Source organism: Etheostoma cragini, chromosome 9 (assembly GCF_013103735.1).
Source record: "Etheostoma cragini isolate CJK2018 chromosome 9, CSU_Ecrag_1.0, whole genome shotgun sequence".
NCBI classification, from domain to species: domain Eukaryota; kingdom Metazoa; phylum Chordata; class Actinopteri; order Perciformes; family Percidae; genus Etheostoma; species Etheostoma cragini.
The window spans coordinates 11806605-11823825 of record NC_048415.1 but is presented as its reverse complement, the minus strand read 5'-3'; the positions used below and the strand labels follow the sequence as shown (position 1 = coordinate 11823825).

Here is a 17221-nt window from a genome sequence, read left to right as displayed (position 1 = left end):
CCCCCCCCCCCCCCCCCACTGTAGCCTTCTGTGTCAATTATTCAGCTTATATCTATATACCAGCTTAGTTACTCATTCCCAAACAACCCAAGGAGCATTATTGTTTACAGTTCCCTTAGTTTTCTGCATCTACTGTATGTAACTTCAACAACTTTTTTTTCAGTAAAATTATTCAGTATTCTGTTCCCGAGAAACAACAAAAAAAAAACAGCAGCAATACCATGTAAGGCAACTAAACGCCTTAGTTAGAAAAATTTAGTGAACATTTACTCCAAGCTGGGGTAGAAAACAGGCTTTATTTGTTTACCTCCACCTTTAGCATTTCCTATACACTAACTTTATAGAATATATAAAGGCCAGAATGTACTAGCATTTTGTTGGTCTCTCTAGTGTAACATTTTCCCACCCTGGATCTCTTTCTCATTGGTTACAGGCATTGAGTCATATTATCAGACCTGTTGACAGCTCCTCCACACCTCCCTGCACAGCCTCTCCACCTTCTTCAGCTTCATGATGGAGAGGAGAAAAGAAATTATCCAAAATCCCCTTGTCACTGCTTCCCACAGCTCAGGCTCTGATCTTCCTCTCCTTTCAGTTTCACACTTTTCCAAATTCAGTGCAACAGGCTTACAATCCACACAACGCAGCTATTCTTCTGTAACCAACCCTCTATCTCTCTTTCCCTCCCTCTCCAGGATCTGGTTTCTAAAACAATCTTTTGCACTTCTCTCCCTTTTTCCTTCACACAATCCTTGCAGTGAGCGTTGAAGGCTCACAGTCCATGCCTTTCCATTCTACTTCAATCACTTTATGCTTTGAGAAGATAACATTCCGCCTCTTATCCCTTCTAAAAAAATCTGCTTTTTTTCTTTTCCCGGCACTCTTTGATTTTGTTTGTCAATCTTTTGTCACATAGTTCCAACTTCAGAGCATTAGGGTTAGAAACCACAACTCTTCTCTCCAATCCAATTAAGAGGACCACTGTCCCAACTCTTCAGATCTGACTTCCAGAATTGTCCTTTTTTCTGTTTCTCAAATACAAAAACACTGTCTGGTTCCTTTTTGTCATCGGTTTGTTGGTTCAAACATCAGAAAAACATGTTTACAGGCTGCTCTTTTCTCTTATGAAGTGTCCTTCTGCTTCTCTCCAGCTCCGCACTCAGAGACTGCTTTCTTCCACCCAATTTTCAGAAATATCGTCCTCATATTCAGCTCCAGTACGACTTCAGTCTCAGAGTTTATATTCCACAACCTTCAGCATCACTCTTGGGTTTCTTTACTGTATTCGCTCAGCTGATTGTCAATGAGTCGGACTGTGGGAAAACCCTTCTCAGCCCTCTGGCTGCTTTCTTCCTCATTCCTGCTCACTGTAACAGCGGCTTCACTGTGATTATCATCTTAAAGTCACATTCAGGCCATCCTGTGGCTCAGAGGGAAGGCTCTGTTTATCAGAGGATGCACACAGACACACACAGAGCTGAAATATGAAAATAGACTCATGTTTGCTTATGATGAAAGAGTTTATACTGTATGTTCTACTAACATTGCATGTGTTGTCCAGGACTAACTTAGTGTTTATTTTTACACAAAGTTTTAAATTAAAAGGAAATAACTGAATCATAAATTGTAAGACATCCAGATTAATTAAAGGTCCCGTGGCATGAAGATTTCACTTTGAGTTTTTTTTACATTAATATGAGTTCCCCCAGCCTACTTGTGGACCCCCAGTAGCTAGAAATGGCGATAGGTGTAAACCGAACCCTGGGTATCCTGCTCTGCCTTTGAGAAAATGAAAGCTCCTATGAGCCGACCTAAAATCTTTCCGCCCAGAGAATTTGGCCCACCCATGAGAGAGACATCATGACTTTCAAACGAGCAAAATGGCAGTTTGGCAGTGTTTAGGGGACTGTCAAACCTCTTAATGCGCACAGATGCATGGGTTTGTGTGTGTGGGTGTACAGTATAAAGTAGCTTGTACCTGTCCTCCAAGCAGTTTCATTAGAGGTTGTAGTTCACTGAAGAGGTCATAGCCTTGGTGGAAGAATGTCAGGTGGGCGTACATGAAGGACAACATCTGAGGAGAAGACAGTGAATATTCAGAGAGCCAATCGGTATGCTGCACGCATATTTAGATGTGTAAGAAAAGTATACTCACTGATTTTAGGATTTCCGATCTTCTCTTTGATTGTAGCACATTGATCTGTAATGAATAAAAACAAAACCTTAAGGTTTTTTATGACTGATGTTTTTGATAAATACTGATATAAGGAAAACAATAAGGGAAAACAACATGTACATGAGCAACCACCAAATTAAAGAAAATCAAAACAATCATCTAATAACCGATGAAAGAAAGAAATACAGATAATAAGCACTTGTGTCTTATGTTCTGTATTTGGTAAGATACTGGATATGAAAAAAATAACTTCTTAACACCAGGACATGTGAAAAAAGCAGACAAATGTGAAACAAGTCAAACTAAAGCAGACAAATTGCAGATCATCCCAAGCATCACTGCACAGTAGTCCCTTATCCAGACACCAGGAGGAGCTCTGTGTCTCATGTTTAGCTCAGGGATGCTGTCCTCTCTCCCTCTAAATTATGACCCGATGGTTGCAAATACAGACGGTGATGCTGGCTGGCATTATGACTGACAGGAACTAATGACTGGTTTGTGACAGTAGAGCCACAGTCTGAGCATGGTGGATGTACATATTTGGCTTCTATGGAAGGTGAGGCAGCTTCTGAACTAATTTTACTACTATGCCTCAGGATGAACTTTGGTCCAATGGTTTTGCTTTTTTGTGGTCATGAAAGCAGGGAAAATGTGATCCTCTGAAGAATAAAAATTCAAATGCTTGTTGTAGAGAGCAATATTTTATCTGGCTGTAGGCTGTGAGGCCCTTTTCCTTGGTAACACTAACCACACTTTGTGTTTATATACAGATTAACTCCCACCCAGGGGAGGAAGCTTATTTTTCCATCTCCTAGCCACAGTGGCTGATGCGTTGCAACTTTTACAAGCCCCCTTATCTCGATTACGGTCAATAAGTAGTTTTGAATGGAGTGGTACCTATTAATCGGTTGTCAACCCAAAAGTGCACCATGGTGTAAACAAACACAGGTGCCACAGGCAAAAGTTCTGAGTATTTTGTTGGTAATTGGTTGGTAAATTACTACACACCCACAAAAAGGTTGAGCAAGATTTTAAGCTTATCACTATTTAGATGGCTAATTTCAGGTTTATCTCTCTATCAGAAGTGACTAGTTACATCTGCATTAAGTCATGTTGCTGTTTTATCTGTTTTGCTGCATTAAATTTACATGTTTTTTCTAGGCCTGAACAACAGACAATAAAGCAAACCCAAAGTTTATGGTTTAAATCTCTTAGCTCTTACGTGGCACAGCAGGGTAAAAGAGAATTCTCCGTCTGGCTTGCAACCTCTCTCATATATTTTCCTCTCCGTCTACCATCTTACATGTCACTGTATACTGTATAATTAAGCAAAAAATGCCACAAAAACAATCTTAAAAAAAAACAAAAAATGAAGTTAAAATCTTTCTGAAATGTTTTCTGCAAGCAGAGCTGCAGAAATCATTTTTAAAAGTGCTGACAGTACTACCAATTGTGAAACTTTAAAGGCGACCCATTTAAATTAGCCGTGTTAGCTGCTGGGCTTATAGATTTCCAATAAGCAGACAGACAAGAAAAAAAAAAAAAAACTAAAGTAATTTCTTACAGCCAGGCTTCATTCTATGAGAGAGTAATTATCCAGTGGGCCTATGAAGCAGGCTGCCAAACCTATTCTGAAGCGTACTTTTGGGTGTCTTTTCAAATCTAATTTTGGAGCAAACTGTGCCCATTGTCTGTTTCTTTGGAGTGAGATGTAATAACAGGGCTGGCAGCTGCCTTATCAGAAAGCTTGAAGCATTCACCAGTGCTTCTGTGGCCACAGGGAGAGACTGAGGGCTCAGCTGACATATTCAATTATACATTAGCAGTTTTTACTGCAATAGGTCAGAGTACAGTACAAGACATCTGTTTGGCTTTGACATAAAAAGTCTAACAGATCTAAACAGATTTAAGTGCAAGAAAAAGTAACATAGTTGCAGAAAAATATATTATTTGACTTAAAAATACAATATTTAGTTCCCTGAAAGTAGTTAGACCTGAAAGTTTTTTTTTAAATACATTTTTTAAAACACATTTTTTTCAGTTGTCCTCTTGTGTGCCTCCTCCTCCTGCTGCTGCTTCCTTCCTCTTCCGCTTGTTCTCAAATTTTCTTACCAAAATAAATACATTTCTCCACCATAGCGCTTCATCAAACATGAAACTTGTCAATCTCAACCAAACTTTTTCCTGCATTAATTTTACATAATTAATTTTTACAGGAGGAAAATAACTATGAACTCCTTAATAGGGTTAGTTATAAACAGGAGGAGAGAGCAGCATTTCATCAATTTGTTTATCAATTATCTAACGGGTTATTATTCCATCTATGCAAACAAATACAGATGTATGCCACTATATACTATCAGGTCACTGTTTGCAACAAGAAAAAAACTACTACTACTACTACTACTTTCTTCTTCTTCTGCTGCTACTCCTGTTGCCACAACTACAACTAATTCCAATACTGCTCACTGTGTCTTGCGGATGCATCTGCTGCTACTATTTTTGAGCCAAAATCAACTCTGATGTGGTAAACTGGAACGTGACAGGCAGATGAGCTTGGGCGTTTCACTTTGGATGTAACAGAATCAAACAGAGCTGCTGTCCATTCCTCTCTGTGCCACTTCAACATTAATAACATTTTTAAACTGATTTTGGTTATTTAGTTCCGTATCCAAATCCACACTGGCGAGGGGGCACAGAGAAATATTGTACATGAATGTGTAGCTGGGCTTCTTTCTTTTTTTTTAAGCTGCATGTCAGCAATCTCTAGCTAAATCACTATAGATAACCCAATGTAATGTTTAAAGTACTGCAAAATGTGGACTAAAATGAGGCTGAACATTAGTAGAGTTCACCAATTAGATCATGTACTGACATACAGTAATAAGGACACAACTTTTCTATAATATTTAATATAATTTTTTAGCATATTTTAAGTGCAAGTGTAAAAGATTACACTGCCGTACCACTGATACTTGAAATGCCCAAATCCCAACGGAAGACTTCTGACAAAAGTTGAGTTTTGTTCATTACCTGTCACTAAAAGAGTTTTACAATTTGAATTCCCAAATGAGTTGTTATACCTGTAAGACGTAGTCAAGGACGATGTGTCGGAAGCACTTGCGCGTGGCAGTGAGGATGTTCGTGGCCTCCTCCACCTCATGCTGCTTGTTCCGGGGAGCTTGGGCATTCTTGATCAGCGCTGCCTCCTTTTCCTCGCTCACTTTGTCAAATTGCTTCTTGGCTTCTTTGAACTTACGTATGTCTCTGACAAAGGAAGGGAGGGGATAGAGATTTAATAAGACAGACAAACAGTGCATTTTGCACATGTATTTTTAGTATGTAGGAGCAAACAATAGGAAATAGAAGGAAAGAAAACGGTGTAAATGAAATCTAAGACACTCATTTATTTTTTAATTATTATTACTCCTATGTATTTATAAAAAATTAGCTTTTTCACCATTGATTGCTAATTTTGAGCACAAAAAATTGTCTTGTTACTTGATAGTGCCACAAAAATGTGAAGTACTATATTTTCACACAATTTAAGAACATGTCCCTTTGTTGTCAACAATCTTGTGAGTTTTAAGGTTGAATTTTAAAGGAAGCTAAGTTTTCTCTGGATATGAAGCAACACAACCATGCTCACGCAACAGAAATACAGAGAAGTTTAAAGTGATTTTATAAGTCTCTGTCGCCTGGTAAGCCAAGAAGGTTAAAACAAACAAAATCTTGTTCTAAACCTATTTGACCCAGGTCTTGTGATGTGTCGCTTTGAGTGACTGGGCAGTAACAACTTGCCTTGAGGAGGAGGATAAAGTACTCAAATTTGGCGTCCCACATTAGTTCTTTGGTGTGTTTTGCCTCAATGAGATTAATGTTTAAGTGCTGCAAGGTAGTGAGTAATTGCAATGTAACATGTTTCCAGCTCTAAGAAGCATGGGTGCTTCTGATGTGGGTGTTAAGCTTTGGTTTGCCAGGGGCAAAAGCAGCTAATCCTTCTAATGAAATAAACCAGAAGGGCCCACTGCTTCCTGCACTTATAAAAGCAGTCTGGAATTCAGAGCTGTATTATGAGGTATTAAACAGGTAGATATGAATAGAAAACATTATAATATATACTAATATAACTTAGTGTCCTTACATGTACTGTCTGGATTATCTGCCAATCAGATACATCCCTCAAGCTTCTGTTTTGCATTCACAGTTTCAAAAGTGGGCTTTATGTATTCAATATCCATTACATCCGTTTTAATTTGATCTAAATACAAGCATAAGTAAAATCTAAATGTGCTGTATTTTGTTCTCACTGACTGATGGCACAAAAAGTAAAATGAGGTCAGTCTTCAAAAGCTCAGATTGCTCATAGATCTAACCAGCTTTATCCATCTTTATTTGATTAATACTCACTCTTTGACAAATGTTTGAAGCTGGATCTTGATTGATCTCTGGGCCTGATCAAATAATATCTGTAAAGAAAGAAAGAAAGTAAATGCTGCTTTTAGTTTGGCAAAATAGCTTGTAGTTGTTGAAGAAATCAAGCATTGAACGTCTTAAGGCACTTCTCTAACAAAGCAGCAAAAAGCTGAAAAATAAATTCACGTTCAAGGTCACGGGATGTTGAGCAAGTCAGCATTCTTTTTTAACATCAGAGGGTGCAATTAGGCAGCTAAATTTATACAAACACACTGACTTTGTAAACTCCCTTCATAAAGACTTAAACAAGAGAAATGATGTTATTCGCTTATTTTTGGTCGTGAGTCATACCCTCATTAACCTGCATGTTTACTTAAAAAATGAGCTACCAAGCAAAAGGCCCAACACACAGAATTCTCTCTAAACAGGGCTTCAGTGCGATTTCACGACCAGACAAGACAATCTGAACAGTGTGGTTGGGAGAGACAACCAATGACAAACAGATTGAGCACTGTGTTTGAGTGGATCATGTGCCAAAAGATCGCTGAGTGGCAAAAACCTCTCTGACAGTCAGCTGACGTGACCACAGTTTCCACTGTTGAGTCACAGTGGCAGGCCTTCACTGTGGCTTAGGGGTCTAGTCAAGGAAGCTGATAAGAGGATTGGGTGAAGAAAGACTCCGCTGTTGAGTAATGGTAGAATGCCCAGCCGGCAGCTTTGAGATAGTACTTATGAAGAAATATACAGTTTCTTTTTAAATCTGGCAATATTACAGTTTGGCTTCAAGGTGGAACTAAGACTGTCTGTAGAACCCAGTTCAATCAAACTTGAACAAAACAAGCCAAAACCTCACATGTAATGATGTGATGAAATATGAGATTTAGTTGACCTATGAAGTATAGTTTTCCACCTCATCCCAAGGATAAAGTTTAATTCCACATTCAGCTTTAACTGCATAAAGCTTTAATAGTGTTAAATCCATTTTAAACATAGTAAAAATGGTACATTTGAATACTATACGTTTAGAAAAAATGTACATTTACAAGGCAGAAACCTTTGGCATTTTGCTTAAAAAATGACTTACTAATGATTAATCAATTAATCAACTAATCCATTCCTAAAATAAGTGCATCTCAATAAAAGTGCCTTTAACTTATTTGACCATTCTCTTGCTCCACTAAAAATGATGTTGGTAGTTGCAGCAGCAATAGTTTTAAATAGGTGTGTGCAAAATAGGTCTTTTGACACATAAATAGAACGGCGGGTTTAATATTATTAATATTAATGGTTATAGTGGTCAGCTCAAAATATCCTTCATAAATAATCGGGATGCATATTTAGCATAGATACATTCCCCAACCACAAGAACAAATACAGGAATGGTTCAATTCCCAATAGCAGCACCTCTGGCAAAGTTGTTTGTTCTAACAAACATCTCCCAGACAGAGTGATGCTGGCTGGAAACTCACTCTGAACATGTTATGCAGAGCTAATAGGAACATGACATGACAAGAGAAATCAAGCAAAAAACTTGTACTGTGGCAAAAAGCCTCTGGCTCGCCCCGTGCCTCTTTTCTGTGTTCAAGGAATTGTTAATGAGAGGACAAAGAGAGGAAAGTTGTGTCTCCATTTCTACATGTCAGCGTCCTGCTTACCATAGACAGACAACTCAGGAGGATTACAAGGGGACAGAACAGCCACATAATCAGATCTGTCCTACTAGTCTCCTTAGAGTGTTAAGTGGGGGACAAGAAAAAATAAAACATTAAGTCCTCATGTTTATTTGTTGTCCAAGATCTAGTGGTTGAAAATGAGGTGCATTAGATAACCGTGATGTAAAAAATGTAAAGGCCAAAAGAATATTTATATTACTCTTGCTGAAGCCTAAAATGGTCTCCAGGATAACAACCACATCATTAAAGACTGACCATGACCATGTTTACCTCGGTAAAGAATGATTTATTCTACCAGATACCAGAGATTCCATAACATGGAAGACAGGGAATGAATTTCATCAGACAGGAAACTCCTCTCTTTATACCCAGGACTTAGATGCAGAGTAACTTTGTTTTTTTGTGACATGGTGTTATATATGTAGCTATGCCAATTCCTTCTATACCATAAAAGCAATTGAAGATTAAATGTCTTGCACCCCCACATAACTGCTTATCCCCTACAAAACGTTTCTTGTTTTTGTTTGCCTTTGTCAAACCAGTGGCCATCTTCTCACAGACATAATGTCTCTGTCTTGTAGTCTGCTGCTGTCCTTCCCCGCAGTAAATAAAAACTCTGACAGTTAAAGAGCTGAAGACTATCGGCCCAGCTGAGTTTTGTCATCACACAGCTGTTTGGGGGGGGTAGAGAGCATCCGGTTTCACATGGCAGTGATATATAGATGTTCATACCGTGTGATAGTTGATCATCTCCTGCAGGCTCTCAGCAAACTTTGTGAGACTGGACTGTGGAAGGAAAAGGAGGAAAGCCATGATGCACAATAAGAATGTCACCATAATTCCTATAACAATTCTCATAACAACAAAATCAAGGCCTGTATTAAAACATTAAGATGCAAATTTCAACTGCATTCCACATTGCAGACATGTCTGCACATTCACAGATTCTTCTGTCAGACAGGTATGGAAACTTTGTTCTTTTTTTTTAGACACAATAACACATTGAGGAAACAATTATTTTGGCGAAGTTACTCTCTCCAAATACATGCAATGGCTGAACTTCAAACCCTAAGGTGAGGCATTGAGGGAAATACACATGCCTCACCATGCAAAATGTATGTACAAAACATGTGACCTCTTCAAGATGACCTCTTCAAGACCCAATGGACAGTACAAGGTTTTACTAGATCTCATTTTTATTTTTTACTTTGATTTAATTCGGTCATGTCATGTAAGGATGAAAGCTGTTGACTCAAAAAAAAGACATAAGGCAGTGCGTGCAAACAGAGAGAGGGTAGAGTAATTGTAATCATTTAAACGCTTTATTAATAGCGTTAACGCAAACCCCGAGACGCCGAAATGGATGCCAATAAGATTTTTTACTTTAAAAGTTGCCAAATGGTTCCATTGTCAAGACCAAAGTGATCTGTGTGTTTTGTCGTGAACTGAGCTATCATCGCAGCACGTCCAGTATGGACGGTGTTACATTGTGTAAGAGCTTATTTTCTCTAAGTGTGAATGACCGCTCCAAGTGAGAATGTTACGTGTGAAATTGAACACGACAGTAGGCTATGTGCCAATGTTGTTTTCAATTTAAAAAAAAAACATTTGCACAAAGCAAGCCAATCCACTTTTCCATGTTGATAAGAGTATTAAAATGAGAACAAAATGAGACAAAAGGAAATTAAGGCACATCTAGAAACGATAAAAATACGTGTGATTAATTGCGAGTTAACTAAGACATTACTGCGATTAATTGTGATTAAATATTTAAATAAATTGTCAAAAGAGAACCGCCCCACACAAGCAAAAAACCCACACTGTACTAATGCTGGTGACTTTCTATGATTCAGATCAAGCCAGGTTGTTTTTTTGTTTACCTCAATGACCTCATCTTTGGTGGACTGCTGGGCTAGCTCCCGGATCCCGCTAACAAACTGCTTGTTGGCTGCATTGTAGGCTTTTCCAGCATCAATCATCCCAATACACAACTTCACCAACTAGAGAGAACGAGAAAGAGGCAAATGCTTAGGGGCGTAACACTTGAGTGAAGAGTATATAGAAAGAATTAAGGTCATTTCTTAAGGGAATTCTCTCTTTTTTCAAACACTTGAAATCCACTGCTTAAAATAGATTAAGGAATGGTAGTTTTGTTGGAATGTGGTGTAGTTTCTAGATAATTAAAACCAGGCACTTCTCTACAACTGAGTTTTTATTTCCATGATCTTGTTGTTTTATGTCTTTTTGTTTGCTTGTTCGATTAGTAGGTACTTTTTCAATAAAATGTAGTTCAGAAACATTTCAGATACATACTGCATTTCAATGTTCTATTTTATCATTTTAAATAAAAAGGATCTGCGGAGTGCGGACACATTACATTTCTTAAAGGAAAAGCATCCCTCAGTTCAATCCAATCGGACCTCAACCTAACTTGTAAGCACAACCAAAGCATCATAATAAGACGTCAGCTAGCCACTGTTACAGTCTCTAATCAGTTATTAAAATAGCCCTTAATGAGCAGATTTAACATTGGCTCAGTTAAAAGTTTCTCTGTCTGTTTACTTTTGGCAACATAGTTATGTGTGTATATGTGTGGCAGGTAGGAAGCTCAAAGAAAAAGTTGAACTAAGGACTTTACCCCCTTGTCTCTGGACTCCACCCATCAACATGTATACTCTCAAAGACGCACACAAATACACACACTATCACAGCCATACTCGTGCACACAAACATACACCCACTCTCCAGCTGATCCTCCCTTTCGAGAGCAACAGGGGAAGTAAGAAGGCTGGGGCTGAGTCACAGAGGTGGGGTGAGAAGGAGGGTGGGACTCTGTAAGACTGTAAGTACAGAAACAATGAACTGGGATCATCCAAGCTCAGGGTCTCGCCCTCAGCTAGTGAATATACACTCAGCACTGCAGCGATCCACTGGGAAGAGGGATTGGTTTGCTATTGGGGAAGTACACATCTACTCATTAACAACTGTTTGCTTGGCTGGTTTATTAGTCAAGTCTACATTTTGTTGGCAATGAACACAGATCTGCTCCAACTTCAGAATAACTGATAGATTATAGGATGACCACTGTTGCTAGTAGCTCACACACTTGAACAAATGAACAATTGAGCAATGTTTTTAATGGGTGGTACTCACTTTGTCAAGCTTGGATTCCAACTCGCACACATCCCCCTCCACTTCCTCTATGGTGGCTCTGTGGGGAAAGAAGAAAGCATTTAAAAACAACTGTAACCATAATTCAATACTATCAACTCTATAGACATTAAGAATCCTTTGTATGCCAGATGGTGAAGGGAAGATAAAAGACACATTGCAGGACAATCTATGTGTGAAGAACATGAAGTCCCTCCGTGCCACTTCGGTTAATGGTCTTTGCCACATTATTATCATCTTCTTATTTATCATGTGTCCTGCGTTCACTGTATACAGACTAATGAAGTAAGAATGTTTTAAAATAAAACAATGTCAGCTTATTTCAAAACCTAAAGCATTTAATTTTCTACATGACTATACTATATTGATCTTGAGTAGGGAAGCAAAAAAACAGCATATAAGCATTTAGAACAGGACAATTATTCCTGACATCTTGTCTTGATTACCTCGGTAGATTTTTGTTATCATGCTCTATGATTATGTAATAAATATTTTCCCAACTGTTGCATTGTATATCAACGTCCTAATAATTTACATACAGGGGGAACATCAAGTTAAAAATAACAATGCAATTTCATCAAGCGCCCATGTTTCGGTCAAATATGTTTAGTGCTGATCCCTTAGGTGCCGAACCTACACTGTATTAAAAGATGAACTGTATATCAAAGAAAACCTTACTCATCTTGTGGGGCAGCACAATTAATCACATTTTAATCACAATCACGATTTTTGCTTCCCACGATTTGCGTAATCGAGCAATATTTTAAAAGCGCCATTCCGTTAATAGAACGCTCCGAGTTTTTATTGCAAAGCCCATGTACCGCTCTGTAAACCACTGTCTGATCATGTGCCAGTCACAGTTGTTCACTGCACCGCGCAGCTTAGTTTCCAGATGTAGACAGAGGATAGAGTAGCGTGAGGAAAATTCCAAAACGGATAGTAGTCATACGTCGGTCACAAGGTTTACTAGTTTACCAGTAAACGCAACATTTTGTCCCGTCTGGGTTGTTTTTCAGACAACATCAGTGACCAGTGCTAGTTAGCATCTGTTAGCTCACAGGGCTCTAGGGCGTGAGTAACATTTTTCCTCTAGGACGCACCGAGGTGCACCTAATGTCCTCGCATCCGCTGGCTCTTCACAAACGAAGCAATGTTGTTTATATCGGTATGATTTAATTTTGCGTTATATGAACCATTTCTTCTGTAAAGGCGTGCCCGCGTTTGGAACTCTCCTCTTACTCTCCGCGCAGCCCCGCCCCCATTCACTCACACACAGCTCCCAGCAACCAAGACAGAGCAGTGACAGCGCAGGTCTACGCTTCTGATATATGTCCACAGTTTTGACTATTATTAACACAACTGTATATGGTTAAGCAGAAGAGGCAAACCTGTATTTATACCAGTGTTTCCGCTAGTAACTCTGCTATTGCGGCGGCCACGGTGAAAAACACAGAAGAAGTTGTTGAATGCAACTAACTTCAGTTTGTAGAGTAATAAGAATGTGGGACGGAGCCTGCTGGACCCTTTGTGGAAGCGTTTGGTGCACGTATTTGGCAGGGGGGTTAAGTGCCCCTTCTTTAAGAAAATGCTACATTTTTTAATTTAAAATAAATGCAATTTCACATTCTTTTGGGCCATAATTATAACCATATATGTGTCTAAAACATTGGAAAAGCTAGAGCAGATAATAAATTAATAAGACTTAAAAAGTTTAGGTGATGCCCATAACAGCTTGGCCGCTGCACTTGGGCCTTATAATGGAAGGGATAACCCTTTGCATTTCTAAAAACATGCTACAAGCTGACCTGTAAGATCTTAAATCTAGGAATTCTTAATTCTTTCAACAGTGAGTGTCTATTTGTCCTTAATAAAAGCACTTGACTTCATTTGCTCAGGTGTAGCTGCTTCGGGGCAAACAGCAGGAAACCTTTGGAGCTCTCAGATGTAAATGTGTAAAACTGAGTCAACTGAAGGCAGGAAAGCCCAGAAAGGTTAGACAAATTCAGCCATTTCCTTGGAAAAATAATGGTTTAGACAAATTAGCCTTGGAAACTCAATCCTTTGTCAGTCAGTCATTCCCTCTTTTGCTTGCTATGCAACCACGAGAACATGACTATTTCTAATCTCGTAATTTGAGTTTGCAGGGTGAACTTGCGAAAGTGCTGACAGGATAAGAAAAGGAGGAGCCCTGGCAAGATGAAAATCTGGGCCGTTGCCTCACAGCTCTGACCTTGGAGCATGTCCAGCGGAGAGTTTGGATAACAAGCAGCAGAAGAAAGCATGATAGACACAGACTTTTAAAATCCATCACACAGACACAATTTCAGGGAAATTCAAAAGGGACATCTGCAGTTCTGAGCCTGGAAATTCAGCTGATATTGATCCAAATCTGGCCTCACGCTGGCAGAGTATTTGGTTCTAGTAAATGATTTCCAAATAGCGCCCTAGGATTGTGGAAGGGTTGGAACACTGTGCAAAAAATATAGCCTAGTCCATTACATACGTCCCATTTGGGGTTAGAGTCAACACATTTTTTAATAACCATTAAAAGGTGTTCAAGCATGAATCATCTGAAATTTCGAGTAATGAGAGTGGCACCCAGGATTGCCTGAACAAAGAGCAAGTAGGGCAATTTTCTTTATAGCTTGAGTAGGTCAAGAGTTTATTATACCTAGAATACTGCTAGAGCTTTCAGGCATATGGCCTTTGCAACTGCATCTTCAAGAAAGAACTACCCACGAGGCCTGTGATCTGCTGCTCATGTCTATAAAATTCATTGGTATAAGAAAATCAGGGGGTATGATTTTATTGTGTTAATGCTGTTATCCAAAGATTGTTGCAAATCACATATGTGTGCATATATGATTTAGAGGCAGTGGCAGTTGTGGAAATAAAAATACAGAAATACTTCTACAGAAATAAGTGCAACGTCACTGCCCTGCACTGAATTATTTTTTGGTCAATAATAGAGGTGGGAATTACCAGAGGCCTCACAATATGATATCATCACGATACTTATATCACAATAGGATATTATTGTGATTTTAAACATGTTGCAATATTCTGCAATAGGGAAATGGATTACCCTTTTTCCAATTTCAAATGATGTCCCCAAAAGGAAACTTGTCAACATCTCTAAAAAGATTCATTTTTCTGTTTGTTCATCTCACTTCAATTTCATTGCTGCAAAATGGGATTGTCAAGCAGACAGACTGACCTACACATTTATAATAATAGACTGATAATTGGCGTCTGTGTATGGCTGCAGTATTGCCACGGAAAATATCGCAATACTATGCTGTATTGAGTGTTACCCCCACTCCTAGTCAATAATGAAAAATCTAGAGTAAAAGCTGCATATTGATTTGCTGAAAATTGACTTGCATTTTGTCCGTCTGTAAACTTTACAAACCAAGCCTTGTCTTAAAACGAAGGGTAACGGAAAATGGGGCTGCTCTGGTCCTCTCAGTTCCTGTGTTGAATGTGCTAAACTACTCGCGATTCTCTCTAAAACGATTTGTATACAATTTATATACACATACACACACAAACATGGACCAAACGAAAAACTAAAATTAGTTTTGTATATATACACATGATCTAATAAAACAGGACATGCCTAAACTAATTAGGCAAAACACAAAAAGGCTTTTCATCTACTTTATCACAATGCATCTGACCACCTCATGTTTCATCTTCTAGAAGCCAATTCCCCACCTTTAAACATGACTGAGTCTCTGACACGGGAGATTACTGAGAGACGGTGACTTTCACAAACATGTTTAAGGTTTAAGCATGGAATGACTACAAAATAAAAACCTCAGTACACAAAACATATGTGTGACAAATACTGTATATGTCAAAATCAATCAATCATTTATATGTATTTTTTTTTTTTAATCATGCATGGAAGTGTACATAAAAGAATTGTTATTGGTTTAGAATCAGATCGTTGGCCTCTGAATCGTAATCAAATCGTGAGGTGCCCAGACATTCCCACCCCTACTAAACAATATGAGAAATAATTGTAATGATCTCTCAGTTATGGCAGAGATTATGTGAACACTTAACATCTAAGGTCTTACAAAATCAAAGATGTAGCCATTAAATATGTTCTTAACTATAAGAACATCCATTTCTAATACAAGTCAAAGAGTGAACAGGGGGCCATTGTTTTCCTCGAACATTCAGACACACTTCACCATAGATATAGTGATAAGGTGTACCGTCTCAACATTGCATTATGGCGTCAATAAGCTTGCATCTCTCAACAGCTCACATTGTGGGATCGAGTAGACTGGGTGATAACAAGCAGACAGCCCGGATGATGCAGGTACTTTACTCTCAGTGCAAAGAGATTCTGACCAAACTGATAACTGTTTTTTTCTTCAAACTAAAAAGAAGCAGCAGCTGCAGCCAAAGCAGGCAAGTAGGGAGGGCTTTAGTTGATGAAGATGTAATCCGTGGACAATCTCATCTCAGTGAATTTAATAAACCAGACAATAATCATGGTGCCAACTTCATTTCAAGTGTTTTGAAGCAAAATCATTAGTGCAATTTGTTCTGAAACATGTAATGGAGCCTCCTGACTGTATAATCCAACAAAACTCTAGTCCACTATTTTTTTGTATTTTTGTATTTCAGTTATCTAGGCTGCTGATTACAGACCAAACATTGTTAGGTTCAGGATAGTTTTTTTAATGAGCAGTTGTTTTTTTCGGAGTCCAACCAACACTTTCAACTTGTGCGGTCACATCTTTGGGTCAGTTTGCGCCACTACTGAACGCCTTTCCATTGACTTTGTATGCAATTGTGTCACCTTTGAAAATACACCCTGCTTCCTGTCTTAACATGGCTAAGAAAATCTGATTCAAGAAAGTTGGAACCAGCAAATTTTGGCCATTATCCTCAAAAAATACTTCAAACTATTGAATTATTACAAAAGTAGTTGCAGATACATTTTCTGTAAACTTTATAGACTCCTTGTTTCTGTATGTAAACTGTATTGAAGAAGTAAATGCTCCAGAGTTCATGTGTTCAGCTTTAGGTATATTTGCTGTGACTACACACTGTCTGGTGTTAAACATTCACCACATGTGTTGACCTTTACAGCTAAGAGAGTGACGCAGCTAGTGTGCAAGGAGTAACTTCCAGTGGAAACGTATAAGGAAACAGTAACATATGATTAGCTGACTAACTTTTTCACAAAATGGAACAATACAAATTAGGGAACTAAGACATCCTGGTTTAAGTGCTCTTTGGGTGTGAGGATGAAGCTTGGGCTAAATAAAGAGAGATGTGTGGTATGAAGGAGACTACAGCGCATAAAAGTAAGAAAAAAAGCCTGCCTTGTAGACCACATGAGTGAGAAAGAGGCCCATTCAGCATTACTGAGGGAATGTTTAAGTCCTATTTCGCTTTAAGTTGGCCAAGATCACAGTATTAACATAATAAAATGATATCCCCTGATTTTCTTATACCAAGTAATTTATAGATCACAAGGGTCACTGCTCCACAATATACAGTGGGGCTCAAAAGTTTGGGAACCCCAGGTAAAAAATTGTATTAATGTGCATGAAAAAGCCAAGAAATTATGAAAAAATGTCCAAAAGGCATCATATGACGGATTAGACATTGGTATAATATGTCACTAAAAGTTAGATTTTATTTCCATCATCTACACTATTAAAACAACAGAAAACAAATAAATGGCGCCTGCAAAAGTTTGGGCACCCTGCAGAGTTTCTAGCATGCACCGCCCCCTTTGGAAAGCTGAGACCTGACA

The 17221-nt window shown here is 38.6% G+C and overlaps 1 protein-coding gene across 8 annotated transcripts in view; it reads right to left on the bottom strand.

Annotated features, from left to right (window-relative positions):
- Positions 1–17221, bottom strand: part of LOC117951006 (arf-GAP with coiled-coil, ANK repeat and PH domain-containing protein 2-like) — a 65034-nt gene that overhangs the window by 40223 nt on the left and 7590 nt on the right. For all 8 annotated transcript variants that reach the window (XM_034882474.1, XM_034882481.1, XM_034882480.1 and 5 more), the window contains exons 2-8: positions 11419–11476; positions 10146–10265; positions 8998–9051; positions 6587–6645; positions 5260–5443; positions 2156–2200; positions 1979–2074 (exon numbers count right to left, since the gene is read on the bottom strand). In XM_034882474.1, the coding sequence (XP_034738365.1) occupies positions 1979–2074; positions 2156–2200; positions 5260–5443; positions 6587–6645; positions 8998–9051; positions 10146–10265; positions 11419–11476 (616 nt within the window). The remainder of the gene's footprint in view (positions 1–1978; positions 2075–2155; positions 2201–5259; positions 5444–6586; positions 6646–8997; positions 9052–10145; positions 10266–11418; positions 11477–17221) is intronic.